Source organism: Salvelinus namaycush, unplaced genomic scaffold (assembly GCF_016432855.1).
Source record: "Salvelinus namaycush isolate Seneca unplaced genomic scaffold, SaNama_1.0 Scaffold51, whole genome shotgun sequence".
NCBI lineage: Eukaryota > Metazoa > Chordata > Actinopteri > Salmoniformes > Salmonidae > Salvelinus > Salvelinus namaycush.
Window position 1 is genome coordinate 197,307 of NW_024061209.1, and position 22,220 is coordinate 219,526.

The following is a 22,220-nucleotide window of genomic DNA, read 5'->3' on the forward strand; positions in this document are numbered from 1 at the left end:
CAACCTAACCAAATAATAAAGAAAACAAAGATAACTAAGGTCAGGGCGTGACACAACCTGGCTCAAGATTGTCACAAACAATGGGAAACCACACAATGAGTAGAGGAATATCAAAATGAATTTTTTCCATAAATAAAGTAAACACTCACAACAATAACCAGATGAGGCATGAAGGTCAGTAAATTAGGTGTCAACTACCAAAACAATCAAAGGTTTACATAGAGAGGAATCTCTTGCTGAATTGGGAAACAGTGGCTTTATGCCACAGCTGCGCTTTCACAGATGTGCCCCATCAACACTGACGACCCTCCCAGCTCCGCCCACCTCTCCTACTCCGCCCACCAATCTCCTGCTGGAAGTAAGCACAGCAAAACCCAATAGACAGAGCAGGGAGGGGCTGTCACACTGTATATGTCAGATTCACATCTAAATGTTATAAAGCTAATATGATTAAATACGAAACTATTAGTGAAAAGATAGCAATGTGATTTTAGCCTTCCAAATAAGAATTGTTTTTTCTTGCAAAACTTGTGTCAGTCAAAATCAAATAATTTGTGTATCGCTGATTCATCATTTAGATTTACGGAGTCAACGACGTTCGGAATGAGACTGATATGAGGAAATTATTGATTGATAACTTGTATGGTATCGATATATATTCCGGAGTTAATTTGGGAAACGGTAAGTCGTTAAATAAACCTTTCCCGTGGTGCCCCAAATTAATAATTAGTTAATTATTACATGACTAATTTACTCAAGTAGTAATTAAACGTAGTAGGTAATTATTTGATGAAAAGCAGTCTTCACATTAATGATAGTCACATCACAACACTTTGTTATGGAAGGTTTGGGAATCACTTCCTTTTAGGTGGTTGTAGAATTTATTGTCTCTTTTCTGTATTTTGATAATTAGCGGGTATATGCCAAATTCTACTCTGCATGCATTATTTGGTGTTTTATGTTATACACGGAGGACATTTTTGCAGAATTCTGCATGCAGAGTCTTAATGTGGTGTTTGTCCCATTTTGTGAATTCTTGGTGAGTGGATATAAATATATCCATAAAGGGCAATGGGTTGTATAACTGATTCAAGTATTTTTAGCCAGATCCTAATTTGTATTTCAAATGTTATGTTCCTTTTGATGGCATAGAAGGCCCTTCTTGCCTTGTCTCTAAGATTTTTCACAGCTTTGTGGAAGTTACCTGTGGCGCTGATGTTTAGACTGAGGTAAGTGTCGTTTTTGTGTACTCTAGGGCAACGGTGTCTAGATGGAATTTGTATTTGTGGTCCTGGTAACTGGAAATTTTTTGGAATACCATTATGTTTGTCTTACTGAGATTTACTGTCAGAGCCCAGGTCTGACAGAATCTGTGCAGAAGATATCAGAAGATCTATAGTAGGTGCTGCCCTCCTTGGTTGGTGACAGAAGCACCAGCAAAACAGGAGATTTTTGACTTTAGATTCTAGTAGGGTGAGGCTGGGTGCTGAACACTTTTCTAGTGCCAATTCATTGATGTTTTGAAGAGGGTGGGGTTCAAGCTGCATCCCTGTCTCACCCAACGGCTCTGTGGAAAGAAATGTGTTTTTTGCCAATTTTAACACTTGTTTGTTTTACATGGATTTTATAATGTTGTGTGTTTTTCACCTAACACCACTTTGTATCAATTTGTATAGCAGACCCTTATTCCAAACTGAGTCAAAAGTTTTTTTTGAAGTCAACAAAAGCATGACTTTGCCTTTATTTTGGTATGTTTATTAGTCATTTAGGGTGTGCAGGGTGGATACGTGGTCTGGTGTACAGTAATTTGAAATTAGGGAGGGAATGCTGTCACCTCTAGGTAGGTGTTTGCCCCCATGTGTGCTGAGGGTTTCAGGTTCTTGTCCGGTTCTGGCATTTAGGTCACCACAGACTAGTACATGTCCCTGGGGCTGGAAATGATTGATTTCCCCCTCTAGGATGGAGAAGCGGTCTACATTAAAGTATGGGGATTCTATTGGGGGGATATATGTACCACACAGGAGGACATTTGTCTCTGAGTCAATTTCCTTATTAATTTCTAGCCAGATGTAACATTTCACACCTGGTAGTTTGGTGGATGGGACCAGCTCTCTGTAACCTAGGAGCAAAACCAGTGGATCCATCTCCTCTATACAATCCATCTCCTCTATACCTTGGCCTATAAAGGGATTGGCCAAGGTTTGTTTTGGGTGGTCTTAGCTGTTTGGGGTGTGGCTGGTGAGGCTGTGTGTTCCTCTGTTAGCTGGGCTGTGTGTTCCTCTGTTAGCTGGGCTGTGTGTTCCTCTGTTAGCTGGGCTGTGTGTTCCTCTGTTAGCTGGGCTGTGTGTTCCTCTGTTAGCTGGGCTGTGTGTTCCTCTGTTAGCTGGGCTGTGTGGTCCTCTGTTAGCTGTGTGTTCCTCTGTTAGCTGGGCTGTGTGTTCCTCTGTTAGCTGGGCTGTGTGCTCCTCTGTTAGCTGTGTGTTCCTCTGTTAGCTGGGCTGTGTGTTCCTCTGTTAGCTGGGCTGTGTGGTCCTCTGTTAGCTGTGTGTTCCTCTGTTAGCTGGGCTGTGTGTTCCTCTGTTAGCTGGGCTGTGTGTTCCTCTGTTAGCTGGGCTGTGTGTTCCTCTGTTAGCTGGGCTGTGTGTTCCTCTGTTAGCTGGGCTGTGTGTTCCTCTGTTAGCTGGGCTGTGTGTTCCTCTGTTAGCTGGGCTGTGTGTTCCTCTGTTAGCTGTGTGTTCCTCTGTTAGCTGGGCTGTGTGTTCCTCTGTTAGCTGGGCTGTGTGTTCCTCTGTTAGCTGGGCTGTGTGTTCCTCTGTTAGCTAGGCTGTGTGTTCCTCTGTTAGCTGGGCTGTGTGGTCCTCTGTTAGCTGGGCTTTGTGGTCCTCTGTTAGCTGTGTGTTCCTCTGTTAGCTGGGCTGTGTGTTCCTCTGTTAGCTGGGCTGTGTGTTCCTCTGTTAGCTGGGCTGTGTGTTCCTCTGTTAGCTGGGCTGTGTGTTCCTCTGTTAGCTGGGCTGTGTGTTCCCCTGTTAGCTGGGCTGTGTGTTCCTCTGTTAGCTGTGTGTTCCTCTGTTAGCTGGGCTGTGTGTTCCTCTGTTAGCTGGGCTGTGTGGTCCTCTGTTAGCTGTGTGTTCCTCTGTTAGCTGGGCTGTGTGTTCCTCTGTTAGCTGTGTGTTCCTCTGTTAGCTGGGCTGTGTGTTCCTCTGTTAGCTGGGCTGTGTGTTCATCTGTTAGCTGGGCTGTGTGTTCCTCTGTTAGCTGGGCTGTGTGTTCCTCTGTTAGCTAGGCTGTGTGTTCCTCTGTTAGCTGGGCTGTGTGTTCCTCTGTTAGCTGGGCTGTGTGTTCCTCTGTTAGCTGTGTGTTCCTCTGTTAGCTGGGCTGTGTGTTCCTCTGTTAGCTGTGTGTTCCTCTGTTAGCTGGGCTGTGTTCCTCTGTTAGCTGGGCTGTGTGTTCCTCTGTTAGCTGGGCTTTGTGTTCCTCTGTTAGCTGGGCTGTGTGTTCCTCTGTTAGCTGGGCTGTGTGTTCCTCTGTTAGCTGGGCTGTGTGTTCCTCTGTTAGCTGTGTGTTCCTCTGTTAGCTGTGTGTTCCTCTGTTAGCTGGGCTGTGTGGTCCTCTGTTAGCTGTGTGTTCCTCTGTTAGCTGGGCTGTGTTCCTCTGTTAGCTGTGTGTTCCTCTGTTAGCTGGGTTGTGTTCCTCTGTTAGCTGTGTGTTCCTCTGTTAGCTGGGCTGTGTGTTCCTCTGTTAGCTGGGTTGTGTGTTCCTCTGTTAGCTGGGCTGTGTGTTCCTCTGTTAGCTGGGCTGTGTTCCTCTGTTAGCTGTGTGTTCCTCTGTTAGCTGGGCTGTGTTCCTCTGTTAGCTGTGTGTTCCTCTGTTAGCTGGGCTGTGTGTTCCTCTGTTAGCTGGGCTGTGTGTTCCTCTGTTAGCTGGGCTGTGTGGGCCTCTGTTAGCTGTGTGTTCCTCTGTTAGCTGGGCTGTGTGTTCCTCTGTTAGCTGGGCTGTGTGTTCCTCTGTTAGCTGTGTGTTCCTCTGTTAGCTGGGCTGTGTGTTCCTCTGTTAGCTGGGCTGTGTGCTCCTCTGTTAGCTGTGTGTTCCTCTGTTAGCTGGGCTGTGTGTTCCTCTGTTAGCTGGGCTGTGTGGTCCTCTGTTAGCTGTGTGTTCCTCTGTTAGCTGGGCTGTGTGTTCCTCTGTTAGCTGGGCTGTGTGTTCCTCTGTTAGCTGGGCTGTGTGTTCCTCTGTTAGCTGGGCTGTGTGTTCCTCTGTTAGCTGTGTGTTCCTCTGTTAGCTGGGCTGTGTGTTCCTCTGTTAGCTGGGCTGTGTGTTCCTCTGTTAGCTGGGCTGTGTGTTCCTCTGTTAGCTGGGCTGTGTGTTCCTCTGTTAGCTGGGCTGTGTGTTCCTCTGTTAGCTGGGCTGTGTGTTCCTCTGTTAGCTAGGCTGTGTGTTCCTCTGTTAGCTGGGCTGTGTGTTCCTCTGTTAGCTGGGCTGTGTGTTCCTCTGTTAGCTGTGTGTTCCTCTGTTAGCTGGGCTGTGTGTTCCTCTGTTAGCTGTGTGTGTTCCTCTGTTAGCTGGGCTGTGTTCCTCTGTTAGCTGGGCTGTGTGTTCCTCTGTTAGCTGGGCTTTGTGTTCCTCTGTTAGCTGGGCTGTGTGTTCCTCTGTTAGCTGGGCTGTGTGTTCCTCTGTTAGCTGGGCTGTGTGTTCCTCTGTTAGCTGTGTGTTCCTCTGTTAGCTGTGTGTTCCTCTGTTAGCTGGGCTGTGTGGTCCTCTGTTAGCTGTGTGTTCCTCTGTTAGCTGGGCTGTGTTCCTCTGTTAGCTGTGTGTTCCTCTGTTAGCTGGGTTGTGTTCCTCTGTTAGCTGTGTGTTCCTCTGTTAGCTGGGCTGTGTGTTCCTCTGTTAGCTGGGTTGTGTGTTCCTCTGTTAGCTGGGCTGTGTGTTCCTCTGTTAGCTGGGCTGTGTTCCTCTGTTAGCTGTGTGTTCCTCTGTTAGCTGGGCTGTGTTCCTCTGTTAGCTGTGTGTTCCTCTGTTAGCTGGGCTGTGTGTTCCTCTGTTAGCTGGGCTGTGTGTTCCTCTGTTAGCTGGGCTGTGTGGGCCTCTGTTAGCTGTGTGTTCCTCTGTTAGCTGGGCTGTGTGTTCCTCTGTTAGCTGGGCTGTGTGTTCCTCTGTTAGCTGTGTGTTCCTCTGTTAGCTGGGCTGTGTGTTCCTCTGTTAGCTGGGCTGTGTGCTCCTCTGTTAGCTGTGTGTTCCTCTGTTAGCTGGGCTGTGTGTTCCTCTGTTAGCTGGGCTGTGTGGTCCTCTGTTAGCTGTGTGTTCCTCTGTTAGCTGGGCTGTGTGTTCCTCTGTTAGCTGGGCTGTGTGTTCCTCTGTTAGCTGGGCTGTGTGTTCCTCTGTTAGCTGGGCTGTGTGTTCCTCTGTTAGCTGTGTGTTCCTCTGTTAGCTGGGCTGTGTGTTCCTCTGTTAGCTGGGCTGTGTGTTCCTCTGTTAGCTGGGCTGTGTGTTCCTCTGTTAGCTGGGCTGTGTGTTCCTCTGTTAGCTGTGTGTTCCTCTGTTAGCTGGGCTGTGTGTTCCTCTGTTAGCTGGGCTGTGTGTTCCTCTGTTAGCTGGGCTGTGTGGTCCTCTGTTAGCTAGGCTGTGTGTTCCTCTGTTAGCTGGGCTGTGTGGTCCTCTGTTAGCTGGGCTTTGTGGTCCTCTGTTAGCTGTGTGTTCCTCTGTTAGCTGGGCTGTGTGTTCCTCTGTTAGCTGGGCTGTGTGTTCCTCTGTTAGCTGGGCTGTGTGTTCCTCTGTTAGCTGGGCTGTGTGTTCCTCTGTTAGCTGGGCTGTGTGTTCCCCTGTTAGCTGGGCTGTGTGTTCCTCTGTTAGCTGTGTGTTCCTCTGTTAGCTGGGCTGTGTGTTCCTCTGTTAGCTGGGCTGTGTGGTCCTCTGTAAGCTGTGTGTTCCTCTGTTAGCTGGGCTGTGTGTTCCTCTGTTAGCTGTGTGTTCCTCTGTTAGCTGGGCTGTGTGTTCCTCTGTTAGCTGGGCTGTGTGTTCCTCTGTTAGCTGGGCTGTGTGTTCCTCTGTTAGCTGGGCTGTGTGTTCCTCTGTTAGCTAGGCTGTGTGTTCCTCTGTTAGCTGGGCTGTGTGTTCCTCTGTTAGCTGGGCTGTGTGTTCCTCTGTTAGCTGTGTGTTCCTCTGTTAGCTGGGCTGTGTGTTCCTCTGTTAGCTGTGTGTTCCTCTGTTAGCTGGGCTGTGTTCCTCTGTTAGCTGGGCTGTGTGTTCCTCTGTTAGCTGGGCTTTGTGTTCCTCTGTTAGCTGGGCTGTGTGTTCCTCTGTTAGCTGGGCTGTGTGTTCCTCTGTTAGCTGGGCTGTGTGTTCCTCTGTTAGCTGTGTGTTCCTCTGTTAGCTGTGTGTTCCTCTGTTAGCTGGGCTGTGTGGTCCTCTGTTAGCTGTGTGTTCCTCTGTTAGCTGGGCTGTGTTCCTCTGTTAGCTGTGTGTTCCTCTGTTAGCTGGGTTGTGTTCCTCTGTTAGCTGTGTGTTCCTCTGTTAGCTGGGCTGTGTGTTCCTCTGTTAGCTGGGTTGTGTGTTCCTCTGTTAGCTGGGCTGTGTGTTCCTCTGTTAGCTGGGCTGTGTTCCTCTGTTAGCTGTGTGTTCCTCTGTTAGCTGGGCTGTGTTCCTCTGTTAGCTGTGTGTTCCTCTGTTAGCTGGGCTGTGTGTTCCTCTGTTAGCTGGGCTGTGTGTTCCTCTGTTAGCTGGGCTGTGTGGGCCTCTGTTAGCTGTGTGTTCCTCTGTTAGCTGGGCTGTGTGTTCCTCTGTTAGCTGGGCTGTGTGTTCCTCTGTTAGCTGTGTGTTCCTCTGTTAGCTGGGCTGTGTGTTCCTCTGTTAGCTGGGCTGTGTGCTCCTCTGTTAGCTGTGTGTTCCTCTGTTAGCTGGGCTGTGTGTTCCTCTGTTAGCTGGGCTGTGTGGTCCTCTGTTAGCTGTGTGTTCCTCTGTTAGCTGGGCTGTGTGTTCCTCTGTTAGCTGGGCTGTGTGTTCCTCTGTTAGCTGGGCTGTGTGTTCCTCTGTTAGCTGGGCTGTGTGTTCCTCTGTTAGCTGTGTGTTCCTCTGTTAGCTGGGCTGTGTGTTCCTCTGTTAGCTGGGCTGTGTGTTCCTCTGTTAGCTGGGCTGTGTGTTCCTCTGTTAGCTGGGCTGTGTGTTCCTCTGTTAGCTGTTTGTTCCTCTGTTAGCTGGGCTGTGTGTTCCTCTGTTAGCTGGGCTGTGTGTTCCTCTGTTAGCTGGGCTGTGTGGTCCTCTGTTAGCTAGGCTGTGTGTTCCTCTGTTAGCTGGGCTGTGTGGTCCTCTGTTAGCTGGGCTTTGTGGTCCTCTGTTAGCTGTGTGTTCCTCTGTTAGCTGGGCTGTGTGTTCCTCTGTTAGCTGGGCTGTGTGTTCCTCTGTTAGCTGGGCTGTGTGTTCCTCTGTTAGCTGGGCTGTGTGTTCCTCTGTTAGCTGGGCTGTGTGTTCCCCTGTTAGCTGGGCTGTGTGTTCCTCTGTTAGCTGTGTGTTCCTCTGTTAGCTGGGCTGTGTGTTCCTCTGTTAGCTGGGCTGTGTGGTCCTCTGTAAGCTGTGTGTTCCTCTGTTAGCTGGGCTGTGTGTTCCTCTGTTAGCTGTGTGTTCCTCTGTTAGCTGGGCTGTGTGTTCCTCTGTTAGCTGGGCTGTGTGTTCCTCTGTTAGCTGGGCTGTGTGTTCCTCTGTTAGCTGGGCTGTGTGTTCCTCTGTTAGCTAGGCTGTGTGTTCCTCTGTTAGCTGGGCTGTGTGTTCCTCTGTTAGCTGGGCTGTGTGTTCCTCTGTTAGCTGTGTGTTCCTCTGTTAGCTGGGCTGTGTGTTCCTCTGTTAGCTGTGTGTTCCTCTGTTAGCTGGGCTGTGTGTTCCTCTGTTAGCTGGGCTGTGTGTTCCTCTGTTAGCTGGGCTTTGTGTTCCTCTGTTAGCTGGGCTGTGTGTTCCTCTGTTAGCTGGGCTGTGTGTTCCTCTGTTAGCTGGGCTGTGTGTTCCTCTGTTAGCTGTGTGTTCCTCTGTTAGCTGTGTGTTCCTCTGTTAGCTGGGCTGTGTGGTCCTCTGTTAGCTGTGTGTTCCTCTGTTAGCTGGGCTGTGTTCCTCTGTTAGCTGTGTGTTCCTCTGTTAGCTGGGTTGTGTTCCTCTGTTAGCTGTGTGTTCCTCTGTTAGCTGGGCTGTGTGTTCCTCTGTTAGCTGGGTTGTGTGTTCCTCTGTTAGCTGGGCTGTGTGTTCCTCTGTTAGCTGGGCTGTGTTCCTCTGTTAGCTGTGTGTTCCTCTGTTAGCTGGGCTGTGTTCCTCTGTTAGCTGTGTGTTCCTCTGTTAGCTGGGCTGTGTGTTCCTCTGTTAGCTGGGCTGTGTGTTCCTCTGTTAGCTGTGTGTTCCTCTGTTAGCTGGGCTGTGTGTTCCTCTGTTAGCTGGGCTGTGTGTTCCTCTGTTAGCTGTGTGTTCCTCTGTTAGCTGGGCTGTGTGTTCCTCTGTTAGCTGGGCTGTGTGTTTCTCTGTTAGCTGGGCTGTGTGTTCCTCTGTTAGCTGGGCTGTGTGTTCCTCTGTTAGCTGGGTTGTGTGTTCCTCTGTTAGCTGGGCTGTGTGTTTCTCTGTTAGCTGGGCTGTGTGTTCCTCTGTTAGCTGGGCTGTGTGTTCCTCTGTTAGCTGGGCTGTGTGTTCCTCTGTTAGCTGGGCGGTGTGGTCCTCCGTTAGCTGGGCTGTGTGTTCCTCTGTTAGCTGGGCTGTGTGTTCCTCTGTTAGCTGGGCTGTGTGTTCCTCTGTTAGCTGGGCTGTGTGGTCCTCTGTTAGCTGGGCTGTGTGGTCCTCTGTTAGCTGTGTGTTCCTCTGTTAGCTGTGTGTTCCTCTGTTAGCTGGGCTGTGTGTTCCTCTGTTAGCTGGGCTGTGTGTTCCTCTGTTAGCTGTGTGTTCCTCTGTTAGCTGGGCTGTGTGTTCCTCTGTTAGCTGGGCTGTGTGTTCCTCTGTTAGCTGGGCTGTGTGTTCCTCTGTTAGCTTGGCTGTGTGTTCCTCTGTTAGCTGTGTGTTCCTCTGTTAGCTGGGCTGTGTGTTCCTCTGTTAGCTGGCCTGTGTGTTCCTCTGTTAGCTGTGTGTTCCTCTGTTAGCTGGGCTGTGTGTTCCTCTGTTAGCTGGGCTGTGTGTTCCTCTGTTAGCTGGGCTGTGTGTTCCTCTGTTAGCTGGGCTGTGTGGGCCTCTGTTAGCTGTGTGTTCCTCTGTTAGCTGGGCTGTGTGTTCCTCTGTTAGCTGGGCTGTGTGTTCCTCTGTTAGCTGGGCTGTGTGTTCCTCTGTTAGCTGGGCTGTGTGTTCCTCTGTTAGCTGGGCTGTGTTCCTCTGTTAGCTGGGCTGTGTTCCTCTGTTAGCTGGGCTGTGTGTTCCTCTGTTAGCTGGGCTGTGTTCCTCTGTTAGCTGGGCTGTGTGTTCCTCTGTTAGCTGTGTGTTCCTCTGTTAGCTGGGCTGTGTGGTCCTCTGTTAGCTGTGTGTTCCTCTGTTAGCTGGGCTGTGTGTTCCTCTGTTAGCTGGGCTGTGTGTTCCTCTGTTAGCTGGGTGTTCCTCTGTTAGCTGGGCTGTGTGTTCCTCTGTTAGCTGGGCTGTGTGTTCCTCTGTTAGCTGGGCTTTGTGGTCCTCTGTTAGCTGTGTGTTCCTCTGTTAGCTGGGCTGTGTGTTCCTCTGTTAGCTGGGCTGTGTGTTCCTCTGTTAGCTGGGCTGTGTGTTCCTCTGTTAGCTGGGCTCTGTGTTCCTCTGTTAGCTGTGTGTTCCTCTGTTAGCTGGGCTGTGTGTTCCTCTGTTAGCTGGGCTGTGTGTTCCTCTGTTAGCTGGGCTGTGTGTTTCTCTGTTAGCTGGGCTGTGTGGTCCTCTTTTAGCTGTGTGTTCCTCTGTTAGCTGGGCTGTGTGTTCCTCTGTTAGCTGGGCTGTGTGTTCCTCTGTTAGCTGTGTGTTCCTCTGTTAGCTGGGCTGTGTGTTCCTCTGTTAGCTGGGCTGTGTGGTCCTCTGTTAGCTGTGTGTTCCTCTGTTAGCTGGGCTGTGTGGTCCTCTGTTAGCTGTGTGTTCCTCTGTTAGCTGGGCTGTGTGTTCCTCTGTTAGCTGTGTGTTCCTCTGTTAGCTGGGCTGTGTGTTCCTCTGTTAGCTGGGCTGTGTGTTCCTCTGTTAGCTGGGCTGTGTGGTCCTCTGTTAGCTGTGTGTTCCTCTGTTAGCTGGGCTGTGTGTTCCTCTGTTAGCTGGGCTGTGTGTTCCTCTGTTAGCTGGGCTGTGTGTTCCTCTGTTAGCTGTGTGTTCCTCTGTTAGCTGGGCTGTGTGTTCCTCTGTTAGCTGGGCTGTGTGTTCCTCTGTTAGCTGGGCTGTGTGTTTCTCTGTTAGCTGGGCTGTGTGGTCCTCTTTTAGCTGTGTGTTCCTCTGTTAGCTGGGCTGTGTGTTCCTCTGTTAGCTGGGCTGTGTGTTCCTCTGTTAGCTGTGTGTTCCTCTGTTAGCTGGGCTGTGTGTTCCTCTGTTAGCTGGGCTGTGTGGTCCTCTGTTAGCTGTGTGTTCCTCTGTTAGCTGGGCTGTGTGGTCCTCTGTTAGCTGTGTGTTCCTCTGTTAGCTGGGCTGTGTGTTCCTCTGTTAGCTGGGCTGTGTGTGTTCCTCTGTTAGCTGTGTGTTCCTCTGTTAGCTGGGCTGTGTGTTCCTCTGTTAGCTGGGCTGTGTGGTCCTCTGTTAGCTGTGTGTTCCTCTGTTAGCTGGGCTGTGTGGTCCTCTGTTAGCTGTGTGTTCCTCTGTTAGCTGGGCTGTGTGTTCCTCTGTTAGCTGGGCTGTGTGTTCCTCTGTTAGCTGTGTGTTCCTCTGTTAGCTGGGCTGTGTGTTCCTCTGTTAGCTGGGCTGTGTGGTCCTCTGTTAGCTGTGTGTTCCTCTGTTAGCTGGGCTGTGTGTTCCTCTGTTAGCTGGGCTGTGTGGTCCTCTGTTAGCTGTGTGTTCCTCTGTTAGCTGGGCTGTGTGTTCCTCTGTTAGCTGGGCTGTGTGGTCCTCTGTTAGCTGTGTGTTCCTCTGTTAGCTGGGCTGTGTGTTCCTCTGTTAGCTGGGCTGTGTGGTCCTCTGTTAGCTGGGCCGTGTGTTCTTCTCCTCCTTCACTGATGTTAGCTGTTCCATGTGTTTCTCTCTCTCCTCTTGTTCTCTCACCTCTAGAGACTAGAGCAGCTAGCTCTCAGACAGCCGTCCATCTCCATCTTCTGCCCCCCTGGGTCTTGTTGGGGGATGGTGTTGTTGTGCTGGTCTGTTTTGTGGGTCTGCTGTTTGGATTGTGTGGACTAGCTCTCTGAGCTCCACCATGTCTCTCTCCTGCTCTGTGAATGTATCCCTCTCAATGATGGAGGAGCTGTTGTGGGACCTGGGTATGTTCAGTGCTGGGTAGGGTGATCCGACTCAGGATGGGGAGTCGTCACATAGAGAGAGCTTTTTTTTGCTGTGTATACACTTTGATCCCATAAAAGTCCTGGAACTGCTTGAGGATGCACTGCACCATTACCTTTGTACTTATTCCGTGCAGTGTTATTTTTAATACCCAAGGGGTACTGTACTGTGATGACATCTGCACAGGGATAAGCCATGGGGGCTTCAAAGGCCTCTACATTTGAGAGGCTTTGAAACTCTCCATTGTTAAGCTCAAGAGTTTTCTCACTTCACACTTCAGTGCTAATTGAAGTTGCAGGCAGGTCTGTTTTGTCCTAGCAGCTTGGTAGCATAGTAAACTTATTTACTACGCTTTATATAACAAAATTACCTAGAGATTATTGTATTTTACTTTTATCCTTCAGAAGTATCTTCAGACTGAACATTACTCACTCAGTTTTGTGTTGGATGGTATTTACAGGTTCCGCTGTGTTTCTTATGCAAGTTTTGGTTTGTTAGAAGGTTTTTCTTGATAGTCCTTAGTAATAATCCATTCTGATAATTTTGTCCAAAATCAACGTTTTATGGAATTTGATTTGGTTTTGATGTGGAAGGTATTATGCTGTATAATTCCTTGTGAAGAAAATCTGTTTATCTGCATTTATCCAACTATAATTCTAATTTTGCAGATGAACTCAATTTCTCTCTCTCTCTCTCCCGCTCCTCTCTCTCTCAGATCTCTCTCTTCCAGCCTCTCTGATTGTCAGTCCTGACAGATCTCAATTCTTTGAATTTGAGTCTGTCTCTCTGAGCTGTGAGGTTCAGGGGAACTCTGCTGGATGGAGAGTGGTGAGGAACACAGAAAGAGGAATCCTTTCAGAGTGTAACACTGACTGGGGAAAACAACAAGGGTCTTCATGCAACGTGTCACTGATATCATCAGACAGTGGAGTGTACTGGTGTGAGTCTGGGTCTGGAAAACACAGCAATGCTGTCAACATCACAGTACATGGTATGTCCACAAACACTATCAACAAACTCAGCAAAAATAGAAACGTCCTCTCACTGTCAACTGCGTTTATTTTCAGCAACATGTGTAAATATTAGTATGAACATAAGATACAACAACTGAGACATAAACTGAACAAGTTCCACAGACATGTGACTAACAGAAATGGAATAATGTGTCCCGGAACAAAGGAGGGGTCAAAATCAAAAGTAACAGTCAGTATCTGGTGTGGCCACCAGCTGCATTAAGTACTGCAGTGCATCTCTTCCTCGTGGACTGCACCAGATTTGCCAGTTCTTGCTGTGAGATGTTACCCCACTCTTCCGCCAAGGCACCTGCAAGTTCCCTGACATTTCTGGGGGGAATGGCCCTAGCCCTCACCCTCCGATCCAACAGGTCCCATACGTGCTCAATGGGATTGAGATCCGGGCTCTTCACTGGCCATGGCAGAACACTGACATTCCTGTCTTGCAGGAAATCACGCACAGAAGAGCAGTATGGCTGGTGGCATTGTCATGCTGGAGGGTCATGTCAGGATGAGCCTGCAGGAAGGGTACCACATGAGGGAGGAGGATGTCGTCCCTGTACCGCACAGCGTTGAGATTGCCTGCAATGACAACAAGCTCAGTCCGATGATGCTGTGACACACCGCCCCAGACCATGACGGACCCTCCACCTCCAAATCGATCCCGCTCCAGAGTACAGGCCTCGGTGTAATGCTCATTGCTTCAAAGATAAACGCGAATCCGACCATCACCTCTGGTGAGACAAACCCGCGACTTCACTGACAAGTCAATCTCAACGCTGTGCGGTACAGGGAGAACATCCTCCTCCCTCATGTGGTACCCTTCCTGCAGGCTCATCCTGACATGACCCTCCAGCATGACAATGCCACCAGCCATACTGCTCTTCTGTGCGTGATTTCCTGCAAGACAGGAATGTCACCTTCCTCAGAAAACACTTTTTGTCTGGTACAGCGGTGCGACGTTGACGGCGACGTTGTTGCTTTACAACAGTCCTACAAGCCCTCAGTCCTACAAGCCCTCAGTCCTACAAGCCCTCAGTCCTACAAGCCCTCAGTCCTACAAGCCCTCAGTCCTACAAGCCCTCAGTCCTACAAGCCCTCAGTCCTACAAGCCCTCAGTCCTACAAGCCCTCAGTCCTACAAGCCCTCAGTCCTACAAGCCCTCAGTCCTACAAGCCCTCAGTCCTACAAGCCCTCAGTCCTACAAGCCCTCAGTCCTACAAGCCCTCAGTCCTACAAGCCCTCAGTCCTACAAGCCCTCAGTCCTACAAGCCCTCAGTCCTACAAGCCCTCAGTCCTACAAGCCCTCAGTCCTACAAGCCCTCAGTCCAGCCTCTCTCAGCCTATTGCGGACAGTCTGAGCACTGATGGAGGGATTGTGCATTCCTGGTGTAACTCGGGCAGTTGTTGTTGCCATCCTGTACCGATATGTTGTCCACATAACACACCCCCTCGGGCCTTATTGCTTCAATATGTACTGAAGAGGTAGTAACATTTCTGTAACTAACATGCAAATATACTGAACGTTTTACATATATGAATGAATGTATGTGTGTGTGTGTGTGTTTGTGAAAGCCTGGGTGTCAATTTTCTTGAGTGTTTTTTTCTTTAGGTCTCCCTACCTGTAAATGTGCTCATAATACAGGTGTCATTCTTTCTGCAGCTGCAGTTCCAGCTCCCATTCCATCTCCAGCAGTCCCAGTGTTGTCCATGTCTCTACCCAGGCTGTTGTGTAGTCTACTGGTGGGGTCTCCCTACCTGCTGGTGACCATCATACTGCTGGTGAAATGCTGCAGGAGCAGGGCTCAAGGTGAGAACCTGAGTTTATACAGGATCACCTCATTCCAACAGAATACCTGTTATAAATCAGAATTATATCACAATGACTGACAATACTGCAGTAGCTCTGACTGAGTCATGTTGTAAAGTGTTGATAACTGGCTCTGATTGAACCATGTTGTAAAGTGTTGATAACTGTAGCTCTGATTGAACCATGTTGTAAAGTGTTGATAACTGTATCTCTGATTGAACCCTGTTGTAAAGTGTTGATAACTGTATCTCTGATTGAACCATGTTGTAAAGTGTTGATAACTGTATCTCTGATTGAACCATGTTGTAAAGTGTTGATAACTGTATCTCTGATTGAACCATGTTGTAAAGTGTTGATAACTGTATCTCTGATTGAACCATGTTGTAAAGTGTTGATAACTGTATCTCTGATTGAACCATGTTGTAAAGTGTTGATAACTGTATCTCTGATTGAACCATGTTGTAAAGTGTTGATAACTGTAGCTCTGATTGAACCATGTTGTAAAGTGTTGATAACTGTATCTCTGATTGAACCATGTTGTAAAGTGCTGATAACTGTATCTCTGATTGAACCATGTTGTAAAGTGTTGATAACTGTAGCTCTGATTGAAACATGTTGTAAAGTGTTGATAACTGTATCTCTGATTGAACCATGTTGTAAAGTGTTGATAACTGTAGCTCTGATTGAACCATGTTGTAAAGTGTTGATAACTGTAGCTCTGATTGAACCGTGTTGTAAAGTGTTGATAACTGTATCTCTGATTGAACCATGTTGTAAAGTGTTGATAACTGTAGCTCTGATTGAACCATGTTTAAAGTGTTGATAACTGTATCTCTGATTGAACCATGTTGTAAAGTGTTGATAACTGTATCTCTGATTGAACCATGTTGTAAAGTGTTGATCACTGTAGCTCTGATTGAACCATGTTGTAAAGTGTTGATAACTTTAGCTCTGATTGAACCATGTTGTAAAGTGTTGATAACTGTAGCTCTGATTGAACCATGTTATAAAGTGTTGATAACTTTAGCTCTGATTGAACCATGTTGTAAAGTGTTGATAACTGTATCTCTGATTGAACCATGTTGTAAAGTGTTGATAACTGTAGCTCTGATTGAACCATGTTGTAAAGTGTTGATAACTGTAGCTCTGATTGAACCATGTTGTAAAGTGTTGATAACTGTAGCTCTGATTGAACCGTGTTGTAAAGTGTTGATAACTGTATCTCTGATTGAACCATGTTGTAAAGTGTTGATAACTGTAGCTCTGATTGAACCATGTTGTAAAGTGTTGATAACTGTATCTCTGATTGAACCATGTTGTAAAGTGTTGATAACTGTATCTCTGATTGAACCATGTTGTAAAGTGTTGATAACTGTAGCTCTGATTGAACCATGTTGTAAAGTGTTGATAACTAGCTCTGATTGAACCATGTTGTAAAGTGTTGATAACTGTATCTCTGATTGAACCATGTTGTAAAGTGTTGATAACTGTATCTCTGATTGAACCATGTTGTAAAGTGTTGATAACTGTATCTCTGATTGAACCATGTTGTAAAGTGTTGATAACTGTAGCTCTGATTGAACCATGTTGTAAAGTGTTGATATCTGTATCTCTGATTGAACCATGTTGTAAAGTGTTGATAACTGTATCTCTGATTGAACCATGTTGTAAAGTGTTGATAACTGTATCTCTGATTGAACCATGTTGTAAAGTGTTGATAACTGTATCTCTGGTTGAACCATGTTGTAAAGTGTTGATAACTGTATCTCTGATTGAACCATGTTGTAAAGTGTTGATAACTGTATCTCTGATTGAACCATGTTGTAAAGTGTTGATAACTGTATCTCTGATTGAACCATGTTGTAAAGTGTTGAGAACTGTATCTCTGATTGAACCATGTTGTAAAGTGTTGATAACTGTATCTCTGATTGAACCATGTTTAAAGTGTTGATAACTGTATCTCTGATTGAACCATGTTGTAAAGTGTTGATAACTGTATCTCTGATTGAACCATGTTGTAAAGTGTTGATAACTGTATCTCTGATTGAACCATGTTGTAAAGTGTTGATAACTGTAGCTCTGATTGAACCATGTTGTAAAGTGTTGATAACTGTATCTCTGATTGAACCATGTTGTAAAGTGTTGATAACTGTATCTCTGATTGAACCATGTTGTAAAGTGTTGATAACTGTATCTCTGATTGAACCATGTTGTAAAGTGTTGATAACTGTCTGTTTAGGTGAAACCAGGGTACCCAGGAAGACACACCAAGACCAATTAGGTGAGTTTCTACCTTACATCACAACAGCTGCAGGGGCACAATATGGTATTCTGAACACAGTGTGTACTATATTATATTACCTCTTAGTAGAAGTAGAAAGTAGGATGGATTAGAGTCAACTACCAAAATACTGATATGAATACATGCATTTAAGAGTAAATATCCTGGGTATTGATGAGGAGTAAATAGCCCTGGTATTGATAAGGAGTAAATAGCCCTGGTATTGATAAGGAGTAAATAGCCCTGGTATTGATAAGGAGTAAATAGCCCTGGTATTGATAAGGAGTAAATAGCCCTGGTATTGATAAGGAGTAAATAGCCCTGGTATTGATGAGGAGTAAATAGCCCTGGTATTGATGAGGAGTAAATAGCCGTGGTATTGATAAGGAGTATATAGCCCTGGTATTGATGAGGAGTAAATAGCCCTGGTATTGATGAGGAGTAAATAGCCCTGGTATTGATGAGGAGTAAATAGCCGTGGTATTGATAAGGAGTAAATAGCCCAAGTGTTGATGAGGAGTAAATAGCCCAAGTGTTGATGAGGAGTTCGAACTTCTACTTTCTAAAAATTCACCTTTCCAGAAACAATCTCTGTGCCCTCGAACCCATATGTGAATTGCCCATTTATCTTCTTTATCTGCTCGTGACCTAAACTGGGACATTGTCACGGTCGTCTTCTTGAGAGAGATTGGACCAAGGCGCAAAATACATCTTTATTGTGGAAAAGAGAAAAAAAACACGAAAACAAACACTATACACAAACTAACAAAACAACAAACGACTGTGAAGCTAAATAACGTAAGTGCACAGACAAGCAACAAATGTTCAACATAGACATTTACCCACAAACACATGATGCCCATGGCTGCCTTAAATATGGCTCCCAATTAGAGACAATAAACCACAGCTGTCTCTAATTGAGAACCAATCTAGGCAGCCATCGACATACAAACACCTAGACAAGACATTTCCCCATTAAACCTACAAACCCCTAGACAAACCAAAACACATACATTCCCCATGTCACACCCTGACCTAACTAAAATAATAATGAAAACAAAGATAACTAAGGCCAGGGTGTGACAGACATGCTTAACACCCCGGCCATTTTACAACCTAAGCTTAATGCCCTCAATCTCTCACAAATTATCAATGAACCTACCAGGTACCACCCCACACCCTCATAGATGTCATTCTAACTAACCCGCCCTCCAAATACACCTCTGCTGTTTTCAACCAATATCTCAGCGATCAATGCCTCATTGCCTGCATCCGTAATGGGTCTGCGGTCAAACGACCACCCCTCATCACTATCAAACGCTCCCTAAAACACTTCAGCGAACAGGCCTTTCTAATCGACCTGGCCGGGGTATCCTGGAATGACATTGAGCTCATCCCGTCAGTCGAGGATGCCTGGTTATTCTTTAAAAGTGTCTTCCTCACCATCTTAAAACTTCTTCTGGCTGCAAGCCCGAAGCCGGGCACAATATGACAACAGCCACATCAAGTGCAGGGCGCGAAATTCAAAATATATTTTTTAGAAATATTTAACTTTCACACGTTAACAAGTCCAATACAGCAAATGAAAGGTACACATCTTGTGAATCCAGCCAACATGTCCGATTTCTTAAATGTTTTACAGCGAAAACAGCACGTATATTTATGTTAGCTCACCACCAAATACAAAAAAGGACAGACATTTTTCACAGCACAGGTAGCATGCACAAAGCCAACCTAACTAACCAAGAACCAACCAAACTAACCAAGAAACAACTTAATCAGATGACAGTCTTATAACATGTTATTCAATAAATCTATGTTTTGTTCGAAAAATGTGCATATTTCAGGTATAAATCATAGTTTACATTGCAGCTACAATCAGAAATTGCACCGAAAGCAGACAGAATAATTACAGACACCAACGTCAAATACCTAAATACTCATCATAAAACATTTCTGAAAAATACATAGTGTACAGCAAATGAAAGACAGGCATCTTGTGATTCCAGCCAATATTTCCGATTTATTAAGTGTTTTACAGCGAAAACACAATATAGCGTTATATTAGCTTACCACAATAGCCAGAAACACAAGCCATTTCCCAGCAGCAAAAGTTAGCGATCGTAACAAACCAGCAAAAGATATATAATTTTTGACTAACCTTGATATGCTTCATCAGATGACAGTCCTATAACATCAGGTTATATATACACTTATGTTTTGTTCGAAAATGTTCATATTTAGAGCTGAAATCAGTGGTTATACATTGTGCTAACGTAGCTACTTTTTCCCACAATGTCCGGATTTTTTTTCTGACACTTTTTCTGACACACATATTCTGACCAAATAGCTATTCATAAACATAACTAAAAAATACATGTTGTATAGGAAATGATAGATACACTAGTTCTTAATGCAATCGCCGTATTAGAATTCTAAAAATAACTTCATTACGACATAAGGCTTACGTTATGGCGACCGAGTGCCCAAAACCTGAGCGCAAAACTAATAGTACACAGTTCGACAGATATATGAAATAGCATCATAAAATGGGTCCTACTTTTGCTGATCTTCCATCAGAATGTTAAACAAGGTGTCCTTTGTCAAGAACAATCGTTGTTTGGATTTAGAACGTCCTTTTTCCCTCTTGAATTAGCAAGCGCACTAGCCAAGTGGCGCGAAGCTCTCCTTTCTGAACAAAGGCACACAACGCAACACGCCTAACGTCCCGAATAAATTTCAAAAATCTAATAAAACTATATTGAAAAAACATACTTTACGATCATATTGTCACATGTATCAAATAAAATCAAAGCCGGAGATAGTAGTCGCCTATAACGACAGCTTTTCAAAAGGCAATCCCCGGTTCCTCCTTGCGCCTTCCTGAAAACAGGAAATGGGTGACACGTCATTCCAAGAGGATGTATTCCATCTCAGACCAAGATAAACATTCCATTTCTTCTCTCACTGCCTCTTGACATCCAGGGGAAGGTGTATGACGTGCATGTATACTAATACGTATCATGCCCATTTATAGGCAGGACCTAGAAGAGAGCATCGATTTCAGATTTTCCACTTCCTGGTCAGGAAGTTTGTGCCAAATGAGTTCTGTTTTACTCACAGATATAATTCAAACGGTTTTAGAAACTAGAGAGTGTTTTCTATCCAATAGTAATAATAATATGCATATTGTACGAGCAAGAATTGAGTACGAGGCCGTTTGAAATGGGCACATTTTATCCGGCTACTCAATACTGCCCCTGCAGCCCAAACAGGTTAAATAAGCATGCAGAAAATGTAGAACCAGGAATAGATTTAGCCCTTGGTTCTCTCCAGACCTGTCTGCCCTTGACCAGCACAAAAACATCCTGTGGCGTTCTGCATTAGCATTGAATAGCCCCCGCGATATGCAACTTTTCAGGGAAGTTAGGAACCAATATACACATTCAGTTAGGAAAGCTAAGGCTAGCTTTTTCAAACAGAAATGTGCATCCTGTAGCACAAACTCAAAAAAGTTCTGGGACACTGTAAAGTCCATTGAGAATAAGAGCACCTCCTCCCAGCTGCACACTGCACTGAGGCTAGGAAACACTGTTACCACCGATAAATCCACGATAATTGAGAATTTCAATAAGCATTTCTCTACGGCTGGTCATGCTTTCCATCTGGCTACCCCTACCCCGGTCAACTGCCCGGCACCCTCCACAGCAACCCACCAAAGACCCCACCATTTCTCCTTCACCCAAATCCAGATAGCTGATGTTCTGAAAGAGCTGCAAAATCTGGAACCCCTACAAATCAGCCGGCCAATCTGGACCCTGGCGAGCTTCAATGCCATACAACTCTCCTTCCGTGGCCTCCAATTGCTCTGAAATACAAGTAAAACTAAATGCATGCTATTCAACCGATCGCTGCCCGCCCAGCATCACTACTCTGGACGGCTCTGACTTAGAATATGTGGATAACTACAAATACCTAGGTGTCTGGTTAAACTGTAAACTCTCCTTCCTCCAATCCAAAATTAAATCTAGAATTGGCTTCCTATTTCGCAACTAAGCATCCTTCACTCATGCTGCCCAACATACCCTCGTAAAACTGACCATCCTACCGATCCTCGACTTCGGTGATGTCATCTATAAAATAGCCTCCAACACTACTCAGCAAATTGGATGCAGTCTATCACAGTGCCATCCGTTTGGTCACCAAAGCCCCATATACTACCCACCACTGCAACTTGTATGTTCTCGTTGGCTGGCCCTCGCTTCATATTCGTCGCCAAACCCACTGGCTCCAGGTCATCTATAAGTCTCTGCTAGGTAAAGCCCCGCCTTATCTCAGCTCACTGGTCACCATAGAAGCATCCACCCGTAGCATGCGCTCCAGCAGGTATATCTCACTGGTCACCCTCAAAGCCAACTCTTCCTTTGGCCGCCTCTCCTTCCAGTTCTCTGCTGCCAATGACTGGAACGAATTGCAAAAATCGCTGAAGCTGGAGTCATATCTCCCTCTCTAACTTTAAGCATCAGCTGTCAAAGCAGTTTACCGATCATTGCACCTGTACACGGCCCACCCAATTACCTCATCCCCATATAGATTATTTTTTCTCCTTTGCACCCCAGTATCTCTAGTTGCACATTCATCTTCCACACATCCCTCCAGTGTTTATTTGCTAAATTGTAATTATTTCGCCACTATGGCCTATTTATTGCCTTACCCCCCGTATCTTACTACATTTGCACACAGTGTATATAGACTTTTCTATTGTGTTATTGACTGTACGTTTGTTTATCCCATGTGTAACTCTGTGTTGTTTGTGTCGCACTGCTTTGCTTTATCTTGGCTATGTCGCAGTTGTAAATGAGAACTTGTTCTCAACTGGCCTACCTGGTTAAATAAAGGTGAAATAAAAAATAAAATAAACAAGTAGCCCAGGTATTGATAAGGAGTAAATAGCCTTGGTATTGATATGGGAGAACTGGACATAAGCAGGAGCCCCATTGGAAGTAATTTGATAGGATTCTAAATAGCACAGTATTGACTAGTAAATCATCTGATATGATTTCCATTTCTAAGTGGTTCTGTATTGGATAAGTAAATACATGGCCACACTGATGAACTACTTCTGTGTTGAACAGGTGATCATGTTGAAGAAGAGTGAGGCTGAGATCACCTGATCACCATAACAACCATCAGAATGGAACTCATGGCATTCTAATATAGAACTGTGAGTCACAATGCTGTATGTTGTTACATTGTAGCTCCACCTGCTGGAACAATAGTGGCATTTGATCAAATGTGATCTATTAACTGATACATGTATTATTCTGATTGGAATGTGTTTTAATATAATGTGTGTTGTATTATTCATTCAGCAGCTTTAACATCAGTCATATACTGGTCAGATACTGTATAGCATTATGGTTGATACATTGTAAATGCCTTCACTTTTCATGTCTATACAGATCAACTGATAGGTGTTGAGGTTCAGGCATTATTGTTACAGGTTCAGTATAATGTTATACCGTTACATGTTACAGAGATAGAAAACATACAGGAGAGGAGAATTCAATTATTATAATTATTTACTTCATTTTCCCATGTTGGTCTCTATATTAGTTCAGTATTATTTGATTTAAACATTAAACTAATGTAGTCCTTTTATTTTATTGTGGTTGTTTTGTGCAAAACCATTATTTTTAATTTAATCATCCTGGTAAGATATTGCTTTTGTCTTTGTAGCATATAAAAT

General features: G+C 45.6%; 1 protein-coding gene across 1 annotated transcript in view; it reads left to right on the forward strand.

Annotated features, from left to right (window-relative positions):
• The window catches only part of LOC120041699 (low affinity immunoglobulin gamma Fc region receptor II-a-like), a 36,390-nt gene extending 14,526 nt beyond the window's left edge, over positions 1-21,864 (forward strand). The window contains exons 3-4 of the mRNA XM_038986569.1: positions 16,430-16,471; positions 21,607-21,864. Coding sequence (XP_038842497.1) covers positions 16,430-16,471; positions 21,607-21,629 — 65 coding nt within the window. The 3' untranslated portion in view covers positions 21,630-21,864. The remainder of the gene's footprint in view (positions 1-16,429; positions 16,472-21,606) is intronic.
• Positions 21,865-22,220: the final 356 nt, after the last annotated feature.